This window comes from Cydia pomonella, chromosome 11, assembly GCF_033807575.1.
Source record: "Cydia pomonella isolate Wapato2018A chromosome 11, ilCydPomo1, whole genome shotgun sequence".
NCBI lineage: Eukaryota > Metazoa > Arthropoda > Insecta > Lepidoptera > Tortricidae > Cydia > Cydia pomonella.
In genome coordinates this window covers 21,991,747-22,016,247 of record NC_084713.1, presented here as the reverse complement: position 1 = coordinate 22,016,247, position 24,501 = coordinate 21,991,747, and the positions used below count along the sequence as shown (strand labels likewise).

Sequence of the window (24,501 nt, the reverse complement as noted above, 5' to 3'; positions counted from 1 at the left end):
AAGTATTTTAAACACTGTTTACAGTATGTGTGACCAACACTGTTCACCACTTATTAATTAAGTACAATTAGTTAGATTATTCGGAGCATTTTTTTTACAAGTTTTACAACACTGGAGCTTAAGGCTCCGGGAGGCATTGACATTGATAAATTCATGAAGAAGATAAAATAATCTTTAACGCTTTACGTTAATATTGAATACTTACTATTTTTTTCGCTTCATATCAGTAGATGTTACATTTAGTTATTGTCTCTAAGTACATCTATTACAAGTTTAGTAGTAATCTTTAGGACATTCAAGGCCACCCCACACTAGCGTGTTTTGAGCGTCGGCGTCTAGTCAGCGCTATGGAAAATGGCGTCGCTGCGCAGTTGCGTCAACGTAGCGTGCAGCAGCCATAGAGTTGACTACACGCCGACGCTCGGGAGACGCTAGCGTGGGGTGGCCCTCAATCCTGGCGCGTCTGGAAAATTTAAGGCAACTATTATAAATAGTTTATCTGTATTTCAGACGATCCTTCCGTGGACTTAAGAAATCGAGGTTCAGGAAAAGCAACTCCCTGCATCGGCGCAGCTTTTCTACAGGTATTTCCTTTATTAGGACAGTCAAGATATTAAATATCGATACGGACAAAGTACCAAAAATATGTATACACGACCTTATTGCCCATACATTAAAGTAGTGTGTACATATTTTTGGCACTTTGTCCGTGTCGATATTTAATAACTTGACTGAACTACGGACAGATTTGATTTGATGATATTATGGAGGCATTGAACAGTCAAGGGGGCTGTATGACTCGAGTAAGTCGCAGATGATGACTTGATAAGTAAGATGGTGACTTGGTACATACTAGTTATGTATTCTGTAGCATTAGTTTATGAGACTGCTAGTTTAACAGCCCAGACGCGGTTTATTTATTTAGTATAAATTTTATTTTGACACTTGGAGAGACTTTACACCTCCAAATTTCATTAGTACTCTGACATTGGGGACCTTTTACATCTCCAGATTTAATGTGTTTTTAACCATAGAGACTATACATCTCTATTGTATTGTATTAATTATTTATTTTAAGATTATTATAATGTAATGTTTACCCAGGTATTGGCTGTTGTATTTATAAATGTTGTTATGTATTTTTCATGTCACTATATGATGTTACTATAAATGTTGTATTGACTTGTAAAAGAGCCCTTGAGGCCTACTTGCAGAATAAATTTTTGAAAGTAAAGTAACGTATGTAATAAGTAAAGTTTTATACCATTTTTTTTTCTGAGTCAAACAATTAATGTATAGAATCGGGCATTACTTTGCGGAAATCCATATTGATTAAAACAAAAAATATTTACGATGCCCGTTAGATGGCGCCACTTTTTGATATTTAAGAAACACATATTAGTGAAAGAACAAGGATCAAAGTCAAATGGCGTTCTAAAAGTTTTATCAATTATAGTCAAAAATATTAAATTATAAACTTCAGTATTTTAAAAGTTTATGCTACTTGGTTTGTATGTATAAGCAAAGAGAATTAAGATGACCAAGAGTGCTCACTTTATATTATACAACGGTTTTGTTACCAAAAAAATACTATAGGGACCGTGCGCGTTGGAGGGTCTGCCATCTTGTGGTCTGAATCGGAACCATAAACGGGCACATTTACACGTCAAGTGTATTCTTGTGCATAGTAGGTTCTGCCATCTTGTGGGCTCCATCGGAACAATAAACATCACATTTACGCTTCGCGCTAAAAATCTGACAGCTCCTGTGCTGCCTCCTACAGTTCATGCACGCTCCCTATTATTTTCGTAGTATACATTGAGCATTAGTCTTTTTGTTTGTCGCGACATCTACTGTCGAGTAGCAGTACTGAGAGTTCCGCTACTTGACGCTAGATGTAGACTACGAAAATAATAGTATATTTTGCTTACTGTGGGACTTAGTCAATTTGTGTAATAATGTCCTATAATATTTATTTATTTTATTTTATTTTTGCTAACAAAACCGTTGTATGGAGTGAGCACTCTTTGTCTTCTTAATTCTCTTTGGTATAGGTGACATAATTAAAAAAAAAACTAATCAGTTCACAATCCATAACTCCCGCGGGAACAACAATATAGGCCCTTGTCCTTCAGTTCACCTGCTCATGCACAATAGGATGTTTTTCGAGCAAGTGTGATGAAATAGTACATTACGATACAAGTGCGAAAAATAGGAAATTCAAAACGAGTGGCGATAAATTAAAACACGACCGAAGGGAGACACGAATTGCGAATTTCGTATTCGCACATGTATCGTACAATGTTTTACAGTACATATGGCCCTTTAAATGTTCGACACAGGAACGTAATATGCTAATTTACGCACAAGTGCGGAAAAGGAGCACCATATGTACTGTAAAAGTAATTTTATACAACTTCATACCTCATACATTGATATAGGTATATCGAGGCGATAAATCGTGTCATTACCGTGGTCAACGACTTGAAACATGAAAACGCCCATTATAACTTAACTAGCCCTTTCTAGTACTTTTTTTTAATTCAGGAGAAAACTAAAATACCTATCCAATATGACGACCAGTTTGGCCTAGTGGGTAGTGACCCTGCCTACGAAGCCGATGGTCCCGGGTTCAAATCCTGGTAATGGCATTTATTCGTGTGATGAGCACGGATATTTGTCCCTGAGTCATGGGTGTTTTCTATGTATTTAAGTATTTATAAATATTTATATATTATATATATCGTTGTCTAAGTACCCTCAACACGAGCCTTATTGAGCTTACTGTGGGACTTAGTCAATTTGTGTAATCTTCTTCTTCTTCTTCCTCGCGTTGTCCCGGCATTTTGTCACGGCTCATGGGAGCCTGGGGTCCGCTTGACAACTAATCCCAAGATTTGGCGTAGGCACTAATTTTTACGAAAGCGACTGCCATCTGACCTTCCAACCCAGAGGGTAAACTAGGCCTTGTTGGGATTAGTCCGGTTTCCTCACGATGTTTTCCTTCACCGAAAAGCAACTGGTAAATATCAAATGATATTTCGTACATAAGTTCCGAAAAACTCATCGGTACGAGCCGGGGTTTGAACCCGCGACCTCCGGATTGCAATTTGTGTAATAATGTCCTATAATATTTATTTATTTTCCTACTCCTCTACTGTTATCTGTCATTTATGCATTCATTAACACGAATATAAGAACATACATAAAAGATTTCAAGAAAAGTCTATATTGTCTATTTCTCATAAAAGCTCTTGTGCTTTTAATCGCTATAACGTTACTGCGATTAATGGCTACCAACCTAACAAAACCAAAACGAATACAGTTTTAAACTAAGTGCATTGCTGCCAACTTACAAAATATTCATTTGGTTGCATAGTAAAAATAATTACTTCATAAGTCAGAAACACGCATGTGACACCCGTAATATAGCAACACCCATAGACTACGAAGACCGCTTAGCGTTGCTTGTTAGTTTCCGTAGGCTACGGTAGCCAAAATTGAGATAAAACTGTCTAAAAAATTAATTTAGCAAGTAGCAAGTACCAGGGCCTCATGAGTTACGAGGAGGTGTCGCCGACCGGCCGGCCGCGGCCCGGGGCGGGCCGGGCGCGGAACAAGGTACGCTCGCGCGTCTTGGCTATATACTTTTGCTGTAATTTGTTTACCTAAATTAAGATTTATTTTTGTTGACTCGTAGGAAAAATATTGTATGCAACGTTGTATAAGTAGGTCAAAAAATTCTCGTGGCGTAACTCACGCCACTCGCCTTTTTTGACCCTTCTTATACAACTGTTGCATAAAATACTATTAATATAGATAAATAACTATCCTTTTTTCAGCAATTCGTCTGCGCCAACTGGCTCCACTTTGACATAACGGGCGTGGGCAAGCTGGCGCACGCCGCGCCGCCGTACCTGCGCGCCGCGCGCATGAGCGGCCGCCCCACGCGCGCGCTGGCGCTCACTCTCATGAACATAGCCGCGCACGACGAGTGCCAGACCGACACCCATTAGTATGTAGACACTATGTATATCTTTTTCTAACGCCCAGGGGCCCATTTCTCGAATCTTATACTGAATTTGAATTTTTAATTTAACTCCTCATGTAAATAATTATGTAAATATTTCTACGCCGATGCATGCCGGCAGAATATGCTGATCTAATACCTTCTACTAAACAACAGTGTATTTACCATATTCTTGGAAATAAAGTATTGAATTGAATTGATAGTCTAATATTATCATGGTAACCCATTCGACTTGACAGTTCGTGCGCTGATAGTAGTCTAATACCATTCGAGAAATGACCCCCGCATTAGTCTAATATTATTAGTGGGTTGCTATGGTTACCCATACAATTTCTCAATTCATGGACTAAAATATAAGTCTAATGTCGAAAGTCGTCAAAAAATGGGCCCCTGCATCGCTATTTCTGCATCTTTCTGAAGGTTACCTGCATTGTGAAACATCTAGTTGACAGTCAGACCAGAGTAACGCAATAGGGAACGTGCATTAACTGTAGAGGGCAGCACAGGAGCCTCCTGTTTATTGGTGCGAAGTGTAAATGTCTGGTTTAAGCTTCCAATGAAGCCCACAAGATGACAGACCCATTTTAGGGACCCTAAAAAATTCATAAAAAAGCATTTTTTTTTTTTTTACTTAATAGGTAACTTATTGTTGGTGCAATAAAGAATATTTACTTACTTATAAATCATTGTGATTAATGTGAAAATAACTACTTAAATAAAAATCTAAAAATAATAACTTGATATTTTTGGATTTCATACAAAGTTGAAAAATTTCAAAGTGGTTGAGCACCCCCTTGTAGTTGAGATAAGGTTACAAAACTTGGCGTATTTTATCAACATAATAACTTAATAAGTAACAAAATAAGACAGTGCACCTTCTTCTACCTAGCTTGATTTTTTCCCAGCTGCCATATTCGAACAATGATTTTTGTTATTATTTTACTTTGTTACACTTAATAACTTAATCATTTGTGATCCGAATGTGTCCAAACATTCATGTTAAATTTATTTTATTTTGTGCTATTACTATCGTGTATATCAGTATGCCTCACCAAACCCAAAGCACGAAGTCAATTGTGCTATCAATAACTTAAAACAAGACTATTAGTTCATTTTATACGAGTAATTTGTCGCATTCCCAGGAACACTTAATGATTGATAGCCAGTGTTCAGAGTAAAAATCTTTTACAGTACATATGGGGCTACTTTATAGCACTAGTGCGAGAAGTAGCATATTACGTTACTGTGTCGAACATTTAAAGAGCCATATGTACTGTAAAACGTTGTACGATACATGTGCGAATAGGTAATTCGCAACTCGTGTCGATTTAAAACACTCCCTTCGGTCGTGTTTTAATTTATCGCCACTCGTTTCGAATTTCCTATTTTTCGCACTTGTATCGTAATGTACTAATCCAAAAAGTTTAAAAAAATGTTATTTAAGATAACATTCAATAGAATTACTTTTGCGAACCAACTCGCCACATTTGAGTCATGTCCATTCATGTTCATATTAAGTTTAGGTATGGTTAAAAAGTCTTTTTACTATGAAGGGAAAACTTTTTGCGATAACTCAAAAACAGCTAAACTGATCATGTCCGCTATAGTTTTCATTTAATGTCTTTCTTAAGCTCTAGTAATGTACTAATCCAAAAAGTTTAAAAAAATGTTATTTAAGATAACATTCAATAGAATTACTTTTGCGAACCAACTCGCCACATTTGAGTCATGTCCATTCATGTTCATATTAAGTTTAGGTATGGTTAAAAAGTCTTTTTACTATGAAGGGAAAACTTTTTGCGATAACTCAAAAACAGCTAAACTGATCATGTCCGCTATAGTTTTCATTTAATGTCTTTCTTAAGCTCTACTTCCACGATTTTTTTCATATTTTTTGGACCTATGGTTCAAAAGTTAGAGGGGGGGGGACACATTTTTTTTTCTTTCGGATTGAATATCTCCGAATATATTCACTTTATCAAAAAATGTTTCTTGAAAACCCCTATTAGTTTTGAAAGACCTTTCCAACGATACCCCACAATCTAGGGTTGAGGCGAAAAAAAAAATTCACCCCCACTTTACGTGTAGGGGAGGTACCCTAAAAAAAATTAAATTTTTAGATTTTATTGTACGACTTTGTCGGCTTTATTGATTTATATATCCATGCCAAATTTCAGCTTTCTAGCACTAACGACCACGGAGCAAAGCCTCGGACAGACAGACAGACAGACAGACAGACGGACATGGCGAAACTATAAGGGTTCCGTTTTATGCCATTTGGCTACGGAACCCTAAAAAAGCGGCCAAGTGCGAGTCGGACTCGCGCACGAAGGGTTCCGTACCATTATTTATAAAAAAGGCAAAAAAAATATGTTTGTTGTATGGGAGCCCAACTTAAATATTTATTTTATTGTTTTTAGTATTTGTTATAGCGGCAACAGAAATACATCTGTGAAAATTTCAACTGTCTAGCTATCACGGTTCATGAGATACAGCCTGGTGATAGACGGACGGACAGCGAAGTCTCAGTAATAGGGTCCCGTTTGACCCTTTGGGTACGGAACCCTCAAAAATGACAGCGAATTGAAGTTTTTCATACAAAACTTGTTTTGATCTATTACGTTTGTATTATAAATAGCAGTGGCAGCTTGGTTCCATTTTTATCGCTTGTCACTATGCCCGTCACGTTCGCGCTTACTTGTTAGAACGTGACAGGCATGGTGACAAATGATAAAGAGCCAGCCGACCATCTTAGTCCTACTGGATATATATAAACTATTACAGCAGCGGTATCATGGTCCCATTTTTATCACCTGTCATGCGTCACTTTCGCACTTACATACTTGTTTCAGTAAACTGCTTTAAAAGTGATAAAAAATATTAAACAAGTACCAAAACAACCTTATAGCACTAGTGCGAAAATTAGCATATTACGTTACTGTGTCGAACATTTAAAGGGCCATATGTACTGTAAAACGTTGTACGATACATGTGCGAATAGGTAATTCGCAACTCGTGTCGATTTAAAACACTCCCTTCGGTCGTGTTTTAATTTATCGCCACTCGTTTCGAATATCCTCTTGTATCGTAATGTACTATTAAATAATAATTATTGATTAATGCACTCTATATTTCTACAGTTTTATTAGTATTGAAAGCTAACCAAATTATGGTGGTTACTACTGGGAAAAAAAAAACCCACCTTTTACCACTGGTAAATTCCCAGTAGTTACCACCAAACCGAGTTGGTGGTAACTAGTGGGAATAACCCGAAACGACATGGTTATATATTTACCTTAGTGGCTTAGGAATCAAATTGGTTGACTGTAACTTTTAATGTCAAACACTAGAGTAATGTTTTATGTAGGAATATTGTCTTTCACTAAAGGTATATTTTGTTTCACAGGATTCGGGAGTACACAAGCAAGCTTCGTTTGTCAACACACTCTTCTAGGACGGATATTTTGTATTGTATATGTAACTTGACGCCGTGATGTGTGAATGGCTATTAAAAATAATATAGTTGTCTTACTATGTGCATTTTAAATATGATTTCTAGCTCGACTCAAAAGCATAGCCTACGTTAGTCTGCTCGATTTTTTTCTACTACGTTGGTGACAAGCTAGCATACGGCCCGTTTGATGGTAAGCGGTCTCAGTAGCATATTTTCGCTAGTTTCTAACAGCAAGTCCGTAAGTGCCTTGATATTTTTGATAGACATAAGGTAGAAGTGCTAGTGCTCGACACTGCACTAGTACTCGACATGGGCACTTTATGTCAAAGTGACAAGGAATAAGTTCGAATACAGAAAAATCTTCGTTGTTCAAATTTAACCTATATTTCCATGAAATAAAGTACCTATGTCGGTGACTAGTGCAGCGTCGAGCACTAGTACTTCTACCTTACTCGATGTAGACTTCGGAAATTTTAACTTAACGACCTTTACACTGAAAGCTTAGTTTTGAATTGCCGAACCTGCCGAGGCCAGGTGGTGGGCGAGAGTCAGGATTGCAGGTGTACCTAAATAAAAATAATTAAAAAGCGTTCCATATTTTTGTGCCTAATTGATACTATTTAGTACCTCCTTTAAAAATAGTAAAATAAGTAAAACTTGGAAATCACAAATAAAATGGCTTAATTTAAAATAGAATATGAAGGTACAAAAATTTGATTGTTATAGAATTTATTAATAATAGCGGGATCATTGCGTCATAAAATACACCCGCCATTCTGACTGTCAGAATGGCGGGTGTATCGTTTTTTTGGTAATAACTTAGTACCGGGAGGTACTAATACAAATTAGGTACAAAAATATGGTGTTTTGATGTTTATTTTTATTTATGCTCACCAGTTTAGCCAGTCACTTGCAGTTCGAACCGACGAAAACGTCGAGCAAACTGGTACGTACACTACAACATTATTTCTAGCAAGACCTTATAAACCTTTTCACACACCACGACAAGTGTTTACTAGTTGTACTCTCAGGGATCGGACAATGACAACACACGTTACAGCCATTCAGAATGTAATTGTTTTATGCAATAAATATAATTTGGAAATACTAACAGAGTGTTACTTCATTACATAGATTTGAGAAATGTACACATGACAGTCTACAATAAGTACAGTTTCGTGTTCTATTTAGAGGTATATAGAAAAAGGTCTAGTGATCAGGAGGCCGACTAGTGTTTGTAACTTACAGATACTAAAATGACAGGTGGATGTCAAATTTACAATGTGATCTTAAGTCAAATAGTGATATTTATGATAATTTATTTTCTATTTCGCAGAACCTTTAACTGCAAATAACGTATATTTTCGATTAAGACGTAAATACACCTTTTGAGATTACTATCGATTATACATCACTATTTATGCAATGTAAAAAACAGGCAAGACTGGATAGTCATTTCAGTATCTGAAAATTATAAACAAGGTTATCTGTATAGGTAATAGGCGAAATCATTTGAACCCGGTCAGAAATGAAACACCGATGCTTATTGACCTAAAAATGAAGAAACATTTATTTTCAGTATGTCTTTTGTATAATTTAATAACAGAATGAGTCAAGTGTGTCGAGAGGATAACAGAGCGGAGTTTCCATTTCGATAGAATAAGTTTCACCAACAATAGAAATATAATATTTATCAAGTCATTTACAGTTACAAATGCAGTACCAATAAATCTAATTTCGTTTACCGAGTTAGTTAAATTTAAACATTTATTATGATCGCGAACGCACAGGGAGCCGAGCGCTCGCCGCTACGGACTTACGGGCACAGTATAGTATATTTTTTTGGGATTTTTTAGTTTTTATTCATCACGTACTTTATAAATATCTCATACTTGAAAAAAAAAATGACATTAAAATGTATCGGGTGCGGCGACACAGCCGGCCGCAACAAGCACGCAGCAGGCACGCACGCGGCGGCCGGCGTGCACGCGTGCCGCACGCCGCACGCACGCTGCACGCGCGCCGCACGCACGCCACACGCACGCCGCACGCACGCCACGAGCGAGCCGCACGCACGCCACACGCAGCCGCCGCTACCATCACATTGCGACGTTTCACACCTATTCGTTTCCCTTTGTACCGCTACAGTTAAAATTGTTTCTTACATAGTAAAATTAACGGAATAGTTTAAAATCTAAATAAAGAGGAGGCGGAGGCGCCGGCGCGCCGCGCCTGCGTAAATAACATTCGACTGAAACGATGTCAATTATTAAATTTATCGCAAACACTAGAGAAATGCAGGTCCGATACGATGGTAATATTGTGTGTCATGAAACAAAATGTATATTTGAATTCTCTGCTTTTTACACACACACTAGCCGGCGGCTCACTTCGACGTCATCATGGTGACGAATTCTGAAAACAAACAAACATTGCATCAGTGGAGGCGGACTTGAAGGCCGAGCGGTGTGGCGAGGCATGTTAGTACGAATAATTAAACACGACAGATAAATTAACCGATACGATTTGAGATGCACTAGAAGGGCCGCTAAGGACAGTCCGATAGATAGATAATATAGTTTCAAACCCTTCGGATGGACAGTGACGACAGGTGTGCTGATGTACGAAACGAACAACATACAGACCGGTAACATTCGCCTGGTCATGCCACTACGGGGTCGGGAGAAATACCACCCTCCGTGGTATTTCCACAACTAAACGCTATACAGGTATTAGACACATGCACCAGTATTAACAGAAAAACGTCCTAAATTTCCCAACGTAGAAATTCGATTGTATCTTTGTCGATAACTTATTTAGGGCATTTTCACTTAAATGGGTACCATTAACTGCCGGTTAGAAATAGTCACAAAACTGCCGATCCATGTCAAAACTCATACAATTGTCAGGAAAGTGACAAACTTGACACAACACACACAACTTATATTGCGCTTCAGGGTTCATTTAGACGGTGCGAGAAGTCGCAGAGTTTCATCACATTGCGGTAGTTGAACGGTCGGCTGAAATGGATGTAACCTCAATAGTCCGAAATGTAACTACATTCGCGCGCCGTCTAAATGAGCCTTTTAAGTATAAGATGAAATGAAAATGCCCAGAACGTCTTTGCACTAGTTTAATAATTTGTCAGAACACGATGGAAGCGTGAGGGCTCTACACGATGGCCCAGCGTAGGCCAGTCCAAGGGACGCAGCTATGCGGTGAAATGAGATAGCAATATCACTTGCTCCCTCTAACGCATAAATGCGTCCCTAGGACTGGCCTACGCTGGGCCATCATGTAGAGGAGCCATGAAAGGTTAATCCCCAAAGATAAAGCGACCATCATTATTCACAATCGCCAAAGTTACAATCGACTCTAGTAAAATCCAGAGCCAGCAACAGATACGGTTGCCGGATCGTGTGTGAGGACCCAAGAGTGAGATGCGGGTGGGCGGGGCAGCTAACAGGGTGAAGGAACAGTAAGATCAAACCATTCAGAACAGGTAGGTACCTATTGTCGTAGGCCGTACTACAAGGTATATCACAGCGTTATTGTCGGTTAGTTACGAGGGGGTTTGGTCGGCGGCTCGCGAGAATACGAGTTTGGCGAGGGCATGGAAGTCTGCAAGAGAGAAACCAGCTGTAGCTTGGCCCGCCCGAGTACTACAGGCAACATCAACTAGCGGAATACCACGGAACTACGCATTCTTAAGGGATTTCTACAGACTTTAAAATAATTTTGTACACAACGAAACTACTAACAATATATGATACGTTCTTATGGCTTAGCAGATCATCGTGTTAAATGTTTTTCCGGGTTTCGTCGTGTAGAATATTATTGCATGATATACTACGCTCTTGCAATCGACGCTGGCTTAGTTTTAGTCTAACGCTTCAAATTAGTAAAAACTCGCGAATAAAAAGCGAAAAACAAAAACTACTCAACTTGTTTACCTAACCACGAATACAGATTAAAGGACGAAAATGAATTGAAAATTTAAAATCTTGACCTTACGACTTTTATCACGCGGCAAGGCAGATTCGAATTCGCGATGTTGCTTTTGGGTCTGAAAACTGCGTCAAATTTTGCTCATACGGTGTTATTCGCCGCGACTCGACGTGTACTCCCGTCCGCGTTGTTGACATGCAGCCGGCACATCCACGTGACGTTGGCGCGCGCCCAAACGCAACGCTTTTTTATAATCGCAGAAACATTACACTGTATCCATGCAGCGCTCGTCTTACCCGTATACATGTCGCGTTCTTTGTTACATGTCTGCGCTTACTTGTTTGAGTTTTTGTGATGCTACAGCGATTTCGTGACGGTCTAGAGGTTTCTGATTATACGCAATATCGCGCAACCCACGAAGGATCATGACATTCACGACGGCCATATTTACAGCATCAACGTTCCTCTGAACTTAATGACGGTGTGTAAGCGCTCGGGTAATTTACGAGTATCAAAGAACGGATTTGGATTATTTAAAAATGGAGGTTCGTAAATCACGAGTATCATAAACGTTGGAAGCGAGTAAACTTTTCGCGGGAGGAAATTTATCGAGTCTGGAGTGGCAATAGCTCCACCACAGGGTTAGTGCGCGGCATGCGGGGAGCCTAGAGGGTGGTATTCTCCTAGCTTACACATACTATGACCATTTATACATGTTGCTGAGCCAAAAAGACAATCTTCATTGTACCAACTTTAACGAATCACTTTGGCTCAGCATCGGGACCAAGGCTTGTCGCCAGAGACATTCCTCAGTGTGGGAGGATCCTCAACAGCCAAAATATTGTTTTTGAATCGCGCATACGAGTAAAGGGAGGGCTGTAATATTTCTACAGTACTATTTCAATTGAAGGTTCTGGACATCTTTCGCACAAACATTGATGACATTGACAAACATAAACAATACATTCTTTGACATAACAAATGGCTACATGGACTTAAATAAAGCGAGAACATAATCATAGATTTTGGTACGGTATGAATGTGGCATGATGTGACGCGTTGTCAGTGAAGTGCCAGCATCTTAGATGCTCTTATGTATTGTGTTTACAAAGCCATTTCTACGATATTTTCATTCATGTATAGGCAGGTACAATGTCATCTGTTTCAGTATCCGTAACTTTTTCTATTTGTAAAACGAAAGTCCTGTATTGTTTGTATTATGAGTTTTTCTTTAGTAGTGCACAATAAAGAATTTTATTATTATTATTATTAAAGATATGGATACTTCATTTACAAAGATAATGACCTACTTTATGACTGTTTAAGATGACCAGAGCTCTTCCTTCAGTGGCGTGGTAATCTAAAGTGTAAATTTCTCAAAAATCAACACGCCACTGAACGCACCAAATCCGAAGGGTGTTGATTTCACTTGTCGCAACATCGTGCTGTATCCCCCCATAAAGTCAATTTTGTTGTCAATGAAACTATGATTTCTTAAACTGGTGGATTATCACTTGTATCACTATCGCACAATTTCATTGATATGTACCCAATTCTTACAATTTAAGCAGAAGGTGCAGCACGATCTTTCAGAGCTCAAGTGAAGAGTGGAATTCATACGCTTACACAAGCTTTCCTTAAATGCTTTGTTATTTCAACTCGCTCTCAATCAACAGTAGTTTATGGTTTTACAATTACGACGTTTAATTTCAGATTAAGTGTTTCCAGTGAGACCAAATAGCAGAAAGCTTGTGCTAGTTTTGCTGTTGCAGGGTGTACTCCTGGTACGTTTTCTGAACTGGAACTAGGAATTGCCAGTTCTTGCCATGCAAAAACAGTACCGGGAGCATTCCTTATTCCAGAGCGGTCTCCAAACTTTTGAACTGAGAGCCAGGCATCCGCTTCCTTTTCACGGGCCGAATTGCATGGAATTTGTCATTGTTTCGGGAGTTTGAAGATAGCTGCCCTAATCCTGTTGCATATTATCCTACGACCCACACTGCAGTTGGAGCTACGTACCCTCGTAATTGACCTGGCCGTCGCCGTCGATGTCGGCCTCGCGGATCATCTCGTCGACCTCCTCGTCCGTCAGCTTCTCGCCGAGGTTGGTCATGACGTGGCGCAGCTCGGCCGCGGATATGAACCCGTTGCCGTCCTTGTCGAACACGCGGAACGCCTCGCGGATCTCCTCCTCGCTGTCCGTGTCTTTCATCTTGCGAGCCATCATTGTGAGGAACTCGGGGAAGTCTATCGTGCCGTTGCCTGGAAACGATAAAAGTTAAGGATTAGTTTCAAAATTCGTTAAACACTACTATTTTTTATTAAAGCATATACGTCTGCAAGCGATACTACACTTCTTTAAATTAAGTGAAAAAATTGCCTTTGCTTCCTCTGGTTTAATAAAATATAGTACCATTAAATACGCTAAAAAGTTTGCTATGGTTACCAATAGAAATCTTTTCTGATTTAGTCTAGGTTTGCCTATGAAGCTTATGGACCCGGGTTCGAATCTCGGTAAAGGAATTACTCAAAAGTGATCAATACTAATAGATATTAAACCTTTTTTATACGTTTTTTACCTAGCCAATACTACTATGGCGCTTCGTCAATTTGTGTAAGAATGTCCAATACTATTTATTACTTTTTAAACTATAAAAGCCGTTTGGAAGAAATATTAGTAAGAAATTCACGCGTTTGTCCCACAATATATCTGTATCAGTAAATTGAAACGGACATATAGACTATAAATTTAATGAGCCATTAGACGTTATGGTATTAGGAGTCTTTCTTTTTCGTTTTAATATATTCCTCCCCCTTCAAGTCAGACAGTAATAACAAGTTTTAGTTGTAGCGTGACTCACGTCAAGTTATTTAGTATCAATTATTTCCATTGAAATAATATTAAAACAATTTCATGTATACAGCCTTGGAGTTTCACTTGGAACGATTTATTCACATATGCCCACCGGAAATCGTACCTAAAGAAGGGGCCTGTATGACTAAGACAGTGTGTTGACTGACATCATCTAATGTGGTTCCGCATATCATTGCATACCTAAAACCTAACCTCATTCATAAAACTTAGCATACCTCTCTTAAATTATTTCTCTTTCTAACAAACACAGATGTCACAATGACAAATGGACAAACAATTATCAAGGTCATGTTAAATTTGACCGACGTTTACAAATAAAGCCATAATTTTACGTAAACCCACAGTCCGTAAAATAGTCAAAATCTTAAAACGTTATTTTGTCAAGAACACCCAAGGAGAGCGTTGCTCGTAAGCGATGGCGTAATACTAATTAGTACTCATTAATCAATCCGCATGTTAATATCATCAGCAGCATCGAAATTCACGGAGCCAACCTTGGCACCTGGCATAATGGAATATTTTCTCATACGGTAAATATTATTCCTAGAGCTAGCTTTGTTTACGCGAACGAAGGATATGAGAGAGCTTAATTGACGATCCAAAAATAAATTCGAATAAAAATGGAAACATAGAAGGGAAGTAGTTAATCATGATAAAGATGAAAGAATTCGAAAGAAATAAGGTGACATACGATGGGTTTATGCAATCAGGCGTGATGGAGGCAAACGATAGATTAGTGTCTCAATAGATCCCGACGCAATCGGTTAGACCATTTGAATTGGGGCAGGCCTATTGTTTAATAAACAACGATAGCACTTATATCTTTAATGAAAACGGGAAACAATAATACTCTGAAATGTCGACATTTCTGCAGCAAATCGCTTTAATGCCGACGATTCCGGGAAACAATATAGATGCCCCGATGGGCATCAAGGAAACAATAGGTTTCTGGAACGTCACGAGTTATATTTACGGCGCAATAAAGACTTATGAAGGCGTATGATTCGAATTGCCCATAAATGCGCCATGAAAATATATACATGCGACTATGTAAGCTTTAGCGTTGGGCTAAAAGGAGTAGTTTTGGCAAAGACGAGCGTTTTGCACAAAGCATGTTGGTATCGTGGTGACATCATTGCCGGCCGTTGATTAAATCATCCGCACAGTAACGGCCGAAATTCGGGCGAACATGGCGCGTTTGCTGTGTCACTGTTATCAGCATTAACACATCCATAAAACTTGTCGAGGGCGCGGCTATTAAAAAATTCCGCGCTGAAATGTTTGGACAACACACGGTGGACAAACAATCTGCGACGCGCGTTGCATTTTTAAACAGCGTTAACATAAGGGAAAATGACCAGATTGGGAGCGTTATTTTTACGGTTACAGTCTCGACAAGGATGGAATTTAGATTCCGTCTCGGATAAGCCCACGGATTTGCATCCGGTGTAAGGCGTATGTTTGAATAATTCACAGTAGTAACAATAGGTGGGGAGCGTGATCCGCACGACCGCATCTCGGCGAATCCGCGAAATAGAATAATTTACCAGCTAGATCGCGAGGGATTTAGACGCTCATTAAAATACTAACATTGCTTAGTAAGTTTGTAACAAATATGTAAGAGGATTAATTATCTAAACTGCCTATCCTAAGATATTATTGATCCTGCCTATTTCGCTATTCAATCGGTTCACTTCAATCATCACTTTTTACATTATATTGATTCCGGTAAGTTAATTTCCGCAGTTTTCTGCTCTACAAAATCGGTTTCTCGTTTATTGTATACATGTAGATTCTTGCATAACACTAAGGGGATCGTAACTGGCGATATCAGGGTGAACGCTCCAATCAATGTGCAAAAATAAGTTGGAGTTAAGTTTGGCGCGTCTAATTGTGGGTTAACCTTTGCGAGGTGGACCGCGGGGCTATTTATACCGGCCGCGTGATACGAACTTTCGAGAATGCAGCCGCATTCCGGCCACTTGTTCTAGCACCTGGGCCCGGATCATTTGTCAACGCGCTCTTTTAGCCAGATGCAATGGTTATTATCATCCGTACACAAACAATACTACAGTAATAGAAGGGAACACCCACGGATGACCTGTGGGCCCAAACATCCACTACCATTGGGTCGCGGCGAAGATGGCAAGACGAGCTTGACGTCTTTAGACATTTCCAGATTTCACAGGACAGGGCTGGATGGCTAGGATAGGCCTTTGCAGTGGGTGACTATGGGCTCGTTAATAAACAACACCCTTTCTTTCTTTGAAATCTATTTACTTGAAGATCAGTATCAATTGCACAATGAAAATGTTTAAGAAGCTTAATGCAAACGCGGAAGGAAAAAACTTGATACTAGCTTGTTTTTGCCAATTTCGTCGCGTCGTCTGTTTTGACAATCACGACCTCGGCAAGAGGCTATCATAATTACCGAACCGGAGCCTGACATCTTTAGCAGTATCATTTCGCATCAGGGGAGATTTGGGATGGGAGTAAGGATGAAGCTAAACCAATCCCAGTATATAACTTTATTATTCCGCGCGCGGAAAGAAACTATCAATCGAGTTATTTCTGGGTGAAGTTCATTGGCATTTACGCTGAACACAATAGGTGATTCCGAGTTCCCGAGGATATGGCGTTGCCATTTAAGGGTGGCGGGAGGTGGCACATGAGTAATAGTATTTCCTTGGACACCTGAAATACCAGAGGGGTTAAGATGGGAGTAGGTACGCTCTTTTATTGATGGTTCGGAAATGCCGCGGGCGATATGCCGCAAGGAACTTACACTCGAAACGATGCGTATGCAGACATGTCGTGTGCATAAAAACGATTTCTCTAGTATAGTGTCCCCCCCCTAATATAGTGTTTTTAAGGGTGGTGGGCGGACGAACGGAGTCGCCTTGAACTAAGAACGTTTGTTGTTTTTGCACCGTTTCCCACAGCTTGGAAACTCTGTGTTATTAATAACAAACACCACATTGTATTGTTTAGCAAAATGTTTATGAAAAACCCGTTGAGTCAAGGACAGGGCAGTTTTAAGGAAACTTGTTTGAGGAATTCCCACCGGGTGTATTGGATCGGGTGAGGATAATGGGATCATAGACGAGTGAACAAACAGGATAAATAAACAGTCAACGCAAATTATTACACGCTGTGAATAACATATTGTTTTATGTCATAATATTTGATTCTCATGTAGTCGAGCTCATTATGACTCTTTGGAAGGGTACCTAATACTGCAAACTTAATTGTAATATTTACGAAAGTTCGAAATTTCCTAATGTTCGGCTTAAGGCATATGCTTCGAAATCTGATGGCGCTGACCTCAATTTTAGTTGTACGTTTAAGCTATTAAATAATTCGTGTGTAATTTTGGTACAGTAGAGTTCACAAACATCTTTACAACCTTTTTGTCACTGTCTTAGAGGCTTGTCAATATATTTTTGGAACGTTGCCTTGTAAAGATGTTTTTAGACTCGACCGTACCGCCCCTAAACAAGAAAATGCACTTAAAACGTATAACAAGAAAATACTAGAATAAAAGCTATTCGATTGATTGACATCGTAGCCGTGTCTATGTCTGTACGTACCACAACTGTGAACTGACAATTCTTCAACCTTATCACCAACACATAAGGTTCACCGATGGCCAGTTACAAGTACAAGTAACATCGCTGTACGTACGTAGGTCGAAGTGTTTGTAGGCCGCGGACTCGCTTGGCTTCCCCTGGTCGATACTGCGTGAATAACGTAGGCCGGGTGAGGCTTCAATTCTGTACAATCTCATTATTGTACCTTATTTAGTTGATGACCGTCTTACTTTCTTCTGTTGCTAATTTGTCACAGATGTCTTCTTTAGAATGTATTGATGCAGTCCTGGTTTAAATAGTACGTAGAAAGTCTTCAGCTTAATACGAATAATCACGTGCTACGCCATTTAACGCCGGTGCAACCTGTTTTTATATATTTTTTACTTATTTTACCGCTTAAATAAAACGTGTTTTTGGCGTGGTCTCTTCAGAATCTTCTTAAGCAGGTTTTACTGCACTGTACAGTCAGCATCAGATAAATCATGAATCTTGATTTTTCGTCTATCATGATTCATGATAGACGAAAAGGTGTAATGAATTCATGATATATTTGGCCACTTTGGCTGTGTCTAGGAGTAGGAGTGAAAACTATTTATAAGTTTTCACTCCCACAGATATATGTATCTAAATATTTTGACCAAATCAATTTTGATCGTGATATCGTCGTAAATCTGGCGAGAGTCAATTAAAATGGCGACGAAGCGGTCCGCCGCAATCAAACCGACAATCTAAAAGCAATTCTCTAAACACACGGTTTCGGGGAAAGTTTGATTCGCTACTGGACTATTCCCGCCGCATACTAAGCATTCAACTCGAAACTAACCAATGAACCGTAATGTCTGACTTTTAATTCGATGAATATGCGTATACTGACATGGACGGAGTATACAAAGACTAAGCTCTTAGTATATTTTTGACTTGAACTGGCAGTTATTACATTACCCTATATATATACAATTGCCGGCTACTAAATAAAAGCGGCACAATACACGTGGGATCATTTTTAAGCTGTAGTTAGACTCTCATAGTTTATCTAGTTCATTGTACTGGCTTGAATGAGGCGATCGCTTGCCTGCCTCCAAAACGATTCGAATATTTCGTACACAGGTATATAACGTTTGCATCTAAATTGACGTAGGGTCTATGTACTCGGTTTGATCATACGCCGTTACGCCTACGCGCGCATTATCACGGCTACAAGGAGAGATGAACTCACTCTCATTGTCTTCAAAAATACATTATACAGCAGAGTTTATGCCATGAGCCAGGTTAAGATTTATTGTTAATGAGATTAATGCTAATGAACTGCGTATTATCAAAAGCAGCTATTAAATTGTACTTACGCGAGTTTAAAGATGCTCTTTGGGTTTAGGAATACTTCGTTTATATTATTAGTTAGATTAAATGATACTGTATAATCAAAGTTACCTCAATCCGAAGAATTGTTTTTTATATCGGCAGGTAATTAATTTCAAAATTACTTAACCTTTCATAATATGTGTGGTGGTCGAAAATTGGGGGTTCAAACTTCGTTTGTGCTGTATATATGTAGGTGTTAAGCAGAAAAAAATGCAAAAAAATTACTATAACTTCGGTTCGAATCCTTATTATACGCAGATAAGAAGTTAGTTAAATACTAAATCTGACTGTTTATCTAGATGATTGTTTTAAAACAAAATCCAAAAAATATACTGTAAGTAAAATGTTTTAGGCTACATATTCAGGGCAACATGAAACAATAGTCTCCGCTTCAGCAAGCACGTAATGTGAACGGCTATAGTATACATAAGCTACGTGTATTTTGCACATAATGTGGTATACAAGGCCGCAATGACTCAACATAGCGTCAGCGCACACTCCTTATAAGACTGGCAATTAGATGAGCGAATACCAGATTAAAACGCCACCTATATAACCATTAATTGCTGTAAGACGCCAGACTAATGAATCTTAATTATTGATTTGAAAATATAACAATAGATTTGGCTAGAGCGAACGGAAGAACTTCTAAGCGGGCAAGCGGAGGTGATCGCTCGCGTTATGCGTCGAATTTACGACTGAACCACATCAAAGCAAGCTCCAGCAATGGAGATAAGACCGCTCAAGTCTCCATGTTGTAAGAATAAACACATCAAATTAAGTAGACGGTGCTCCGACAAGCGATTACGAGTACACGAGTCTGGTCCACGCGATCGCGACTGGCGTTTCGCCAAAAGGAATATGCAAATTCATTTGCAATCTGCGACTCCAGACGCTGCGCTTTGCTCAGTGTCAACAATGTTTATCGAGGATTATCTCCAAACTTCCATGCGAATCGTCGAGCCAACTTGCAAAACATTCCCTTTATTTAACGGAACATTCGCTTCAATTAGAATGAATTCCGTCCGAACGCTCCCTCGAATTACGAATCAATTCGATTAGTATGCGTCGGTTGTCGCCAAAGCCCCAGTCCAAATAGTCTGTTGGAGTAATTTGGTGCGTGATTCAGTTTCTCAAAGGGCACTCCGGGAGCAATTAGGACAAACAATGGGTCAGCTATCTAGGCGAGCTCACGGGGGCGATGCGACAATCCGATGGCCCGATAAATAGCTTGGCGGCGGGCCAAATCCTAACCATTAACACTACAGTTTGCCCGCTGACGGCTACACTTGGTGTAACTGATGTTAATGTGTTATATGAAATTACTGCGGACGCTTCAATGGGTTCGAAGGCTTCGTTTACGTGTGCTAGTTCATTACCGCATTGCGGTTTTGCTTCGCCACAATGTCTATTTAAATGATCGCTTCTGGTTACTTTGAACATGAGCGAGGAATGTTACTCCAAGTTCCACGTTGTCACTTTTAGTTTATCTGTTCATTCGCCCGCTGCTTGACTGATTTATACCATCGTAGTCGACATGAACCAAAAGCGTTTACGAATTTCTCAGCCCTACACAATTAGCGAATAAATATGTATTCTTTTAAAATTACATATTTGATGCAAGCTTTTATTTTTTCATCTGTACTTTTCTTTCAACATGAAACTAACACTCCTCGATACAATTCTAAAAAACTCAAACACAATTAGGTTGAGTTGTTTGGCCATGGCTCCTGTGTCCATGGACATTAAGATCAGCAGATGATGCATCATTAGATCAGCCAAATTACATGTATATGAAGTTTCAGCTCAATCGAATAAAGCGGATTGGGTCTAATTTAGCTTGCATGATTTGACCCGAACATACATACATATAAGCATTGCAAGTAAAATTATTAAAGTCGAGAGCAAACATGATAGTGTAACCGTTACAATGTAACAAATAAGGTAAATTATTGTAGAAGGAAATAGCCTGTTGACTAGCTGGCACTAATTGGACCTGAAAAATAGTGGAGGCATGAAGCCACGAGGAAAACAAATGGTCAGAGCAAATGACGGCATCGGCGCGAATAACAATGGCGATGAAAGGTCAGCCCTTGACGCATGCCCCCATAAACCCGGAGCAGATTGACTGAGATTTTTTATGAGAGGCGAAAAGCTATTACTTTGTGGAAGCACGGAGCGGAGAGACTAGTACGGAAATCGTTTTAGTGTCTATCTGGATAGGCATCAATGTTTGTGTACGTTTCTAAGGGCAGTCCCTTACGTAGCACAATACACCGGCATTTTGAAGTTTCCTTTACCAGGTTGCTAAAGGAACTGAAATTCTGTAGTCATCTGCCGACGCGGGGCGAATTTTTACTAAAATGTTTTTGTTTTAATTAATTTTACAATATACTACCTATTCATGATTCTAGTCTTTCTAGTCTATGTTAATAGAAAATACATTTTATTTTATTTTATCAAAGCTATGGCTCACCCGGTCTTGTCATAGCCCTATGTATGTTTTGCATGGTAGGTTTTATGAAATTGTACACTTCAACATTTTACTTTAAGTCTGTTACTAACGATTTATATGGGCCATGCCTGAATTAAATGATTATATACATAATTTAATTTAATTTGATAAATACTATTCGGGGTGAGATGGTGCGTGGTCATTCTGTATGAAATACTATTAAGTCAGACCGAGATAACTCTGAAGCAATTTTTAATGCACAGACGTGCAAGTGTTATTTAATCGTCATAATTTCATAGAAATTTGACGTTTAAAACAGCTGTGCTATAAAAATTGCTGCGGAGTTATCTTGGTCTGACTACTTATTTTCCTAGGCATTTTGCGCAAGTTGAAAACCATCGTGCCCATTTTGCGTGAATTCTATTAGACCATGGATCGGCAAACTTTTTGCTAGCTGCAGTAAAAAACAGCTTCCGGCATATCAAAGAGCTAATACAATGTTTGATATGGACTCCTGTGTTCCTTAGTCAAAAATTTGGGAAAGTAGAAGAGCCGTGTGATTGAAGTTGTTTAACCTTAAGGTTCTTTCATTTAAAAGGAAATTGTCCAGGTGCGTTAAAAAGCGAGGCCTGGCGTGAGAAAGCGGCGCGCGGTCCGAGCGCGATCGATCGCGAGTTGCTTGACCGACAACCTATTTCCATTGTGATCCCAGATTAGAAGCATAAACAGGCGCAAGCGTTGCTGTTCGTAAATCACGGAGATATACGCGTGACATGAGTCTATCAAAAGACCTGATCTACGGCAGACTGCCTAGTATGAAAGGCTGGACATATATGTAAATATGTTTAAATATTTCTGCAGCAAAGAATTGCGTATTGCCTAAATAAGATAAGCAAATCGTCTAACGCTCCGATTCAAAGACTGATTAATACATGTTTAAGATCTTTCAAAGATCGATAACTAAACGACGTCAAAATTGATGTTAATTTCGATTCCGCTGTGAACCCAATAGGATCTATCTACGATATTTCTAACGTCAAAGCGAGATTGGTTGCCCGAATCGAGCTGCTTCTGTCAATTATACGACATACAAACGATATCTAATTGAGAACTTATCGTTATCGTATTTTATTCTTCGAATCGGGCTTTAAACGTCTTCAACACGTTTCAAGGCCGGCCAGACGCATTTGGCAGTATTTTGCCTACATTTTCTACAACACGTCTACAAGTTGTTAGTACCTAAACTAGTCCGATTAGCCCTAGATCGATATCAGTTTCCATTATAACAAACCCGTTAACTTTCTAAGTGAAAAGGTAGAAAATTGTAAACTCGGTCAACCCGCTACGAGTGTCGATCGATATGTTCCCGACTTGAGTAATGGGGGGTCGATTCAGGTCAATCGAGTCAGAGTGGATCGCGTCGACTCGGCGCAGTCAGCCTAATTGGCGTAGGTAGTGCACACACACCTGCGGGCTATTTGCATTTTTATGCAGGCGATTGAGCTATGAATGGAGCTGCTGTCGTATTAGCATGGTTAATCGAAGTAGATTTAAATAGTGTTTAGATTATATCGAAACGAATTGAGCAAATCGGTTTACTGAATTTGGCGTGAATGTAATGAACTAAACATCACGTCTATCATCCTGTGAGTGACTACTTGATATCCAGATTTCGGCGTGCACGCATAGATAATTTTGTTATTCGATACATACATGTTTGCATTGATTGACTGACCTGTAGCAATAGCATATGTAAATATACATATTATGTTCGCAAAAATATGTTTGTTTAGCAAGTTTATGATAAGGTTGTCAACCTTATTTCCTTTTCTTCTTTTATGACAGTTGCGTGAAATCTACAAATCTAACAACTACTCGTACATTCAGTTGAACAAGGCCTTAGAAACTGTCACGGCTCATGGGAGCCTGGGGTCTGCTTGGCAACTAATCCCGAGAGTTGGCGGAGGCAGTAGTTTTAACAAAGTGACTGCCATCTGACCTTCCAACCCAGAGGTAAACTATGCCTTATTGGGATTAGTCCGGTTTCCTCACGACGTTTTCCTTCACCGAAAATCTACTGGTAAATATCAAATGATATTTCGTACATAAGTTCCGAAAAACTCATTGGTCATACGAAACGGAGTTTGAACCCGCGACCTCCGGATTGCAAGTCGCACGCTCTTACCGCTAGAAAGCTAATATTTTGCTTAAAAATCAATCGACTTAACTATGAATTGCGCTAGTACGTTAGCGAGCTCAGGTGAACGTAGAAAAATCTAAGCGGATTTCAGGATTTTTCGTCAACGCCACGTTTTAAAGTTTACATTTCCGCTCAGAAATCCAATGCATGGCGAGAGGATTACGCCGAGCACGGCTGCAGAGGGTATTACCATTTGTGCCACTTGGCTCGAATGACCAGTGTAGCATGACCGAAAGAGACCTATGCTTAAAGGAACCTTCATACTGGTTCGGAGCTCGGTAAGCGTCTGGAAGCACCTCGAGAGTGCTTGAGCCACGTGCCTGTATTGATCGCCTGCCCCTCCCTACACAGTCCACGAATCCTTGTTTCCCGAGTCACGGTCTCGTGCTTTATCACCTCGTTACGAGATATCTGCGTTGAGACAGCCCGTTACTGAACTCATTATTACGTCGTGTTTTTACTTTAGCTTGTACGTTTTATTAGACGTCTCCAGTCATAAAGGTGGCGACTGACTTGTAACATTTCGGTGTAATGTAACGTGATACAACCCGAGCATTACAACAGTCAGTGCAGCGAGCCGAGCCGCTCGA

General features: G+C 39.5%; 2 protein-coding genes across 4 annotated transcripts in view; one reads left to right on the top strand and one right to left on the bottom strand.

The window, feature by feature from the left end:
* The window catches only part of LOC133522502 (cytosol aminopeptidase-like), a 37,527-nt gene extending 28,932 nt beyond the window's left edge, over positions 1–8,595 (top strand). Inside the window, exons 11-13 of the mRNA XM_061857857.1 lie at positions 511–584; positions 3,843–4,015; positions 7,437–8,595. Of these exons, the coding sequence (XP_061713841.1) occupies positions 511–584; positions 3,843–4,015; position 7,437 (248 nt within the window). The 3' untranslated portion in view covers positions 7,438–8,595. The remainder of the gene's footprint in view (positions 1–510; positions 585–3,842; positions 4,016–7,436) is intronic.
* A 431-nt stretch (positions 8,596–9,026) lies between these two features.
* LOC133522529 (calmodulin) overlaps positions 9,027–24,501 on the bottom strand; it is a 44,927-nt gene continuing 29,452 nt past the window's right edge. For all 3 annotated transcript variants that reach the window (XM_061857891.1, XM_061857894.1, XM_061857890.1), the window contains exons 3-4: positions 13,452–13,694; positions 9,027–9,899 (exon numbers count right to left, since the gene is read on the bottom strand). In XM_061857891.1, coding sequence (XP_061713875.1) covers positions 9,871–9,899; positions 13,452–13,694 — 272 coding nt within the window. In that variant the 3' untranslated portion in view covers positions 9,027–9,870. The remainder of the gene's footprint in view (positions 9,900–13,451; positions 13,695–24,501) is intronic.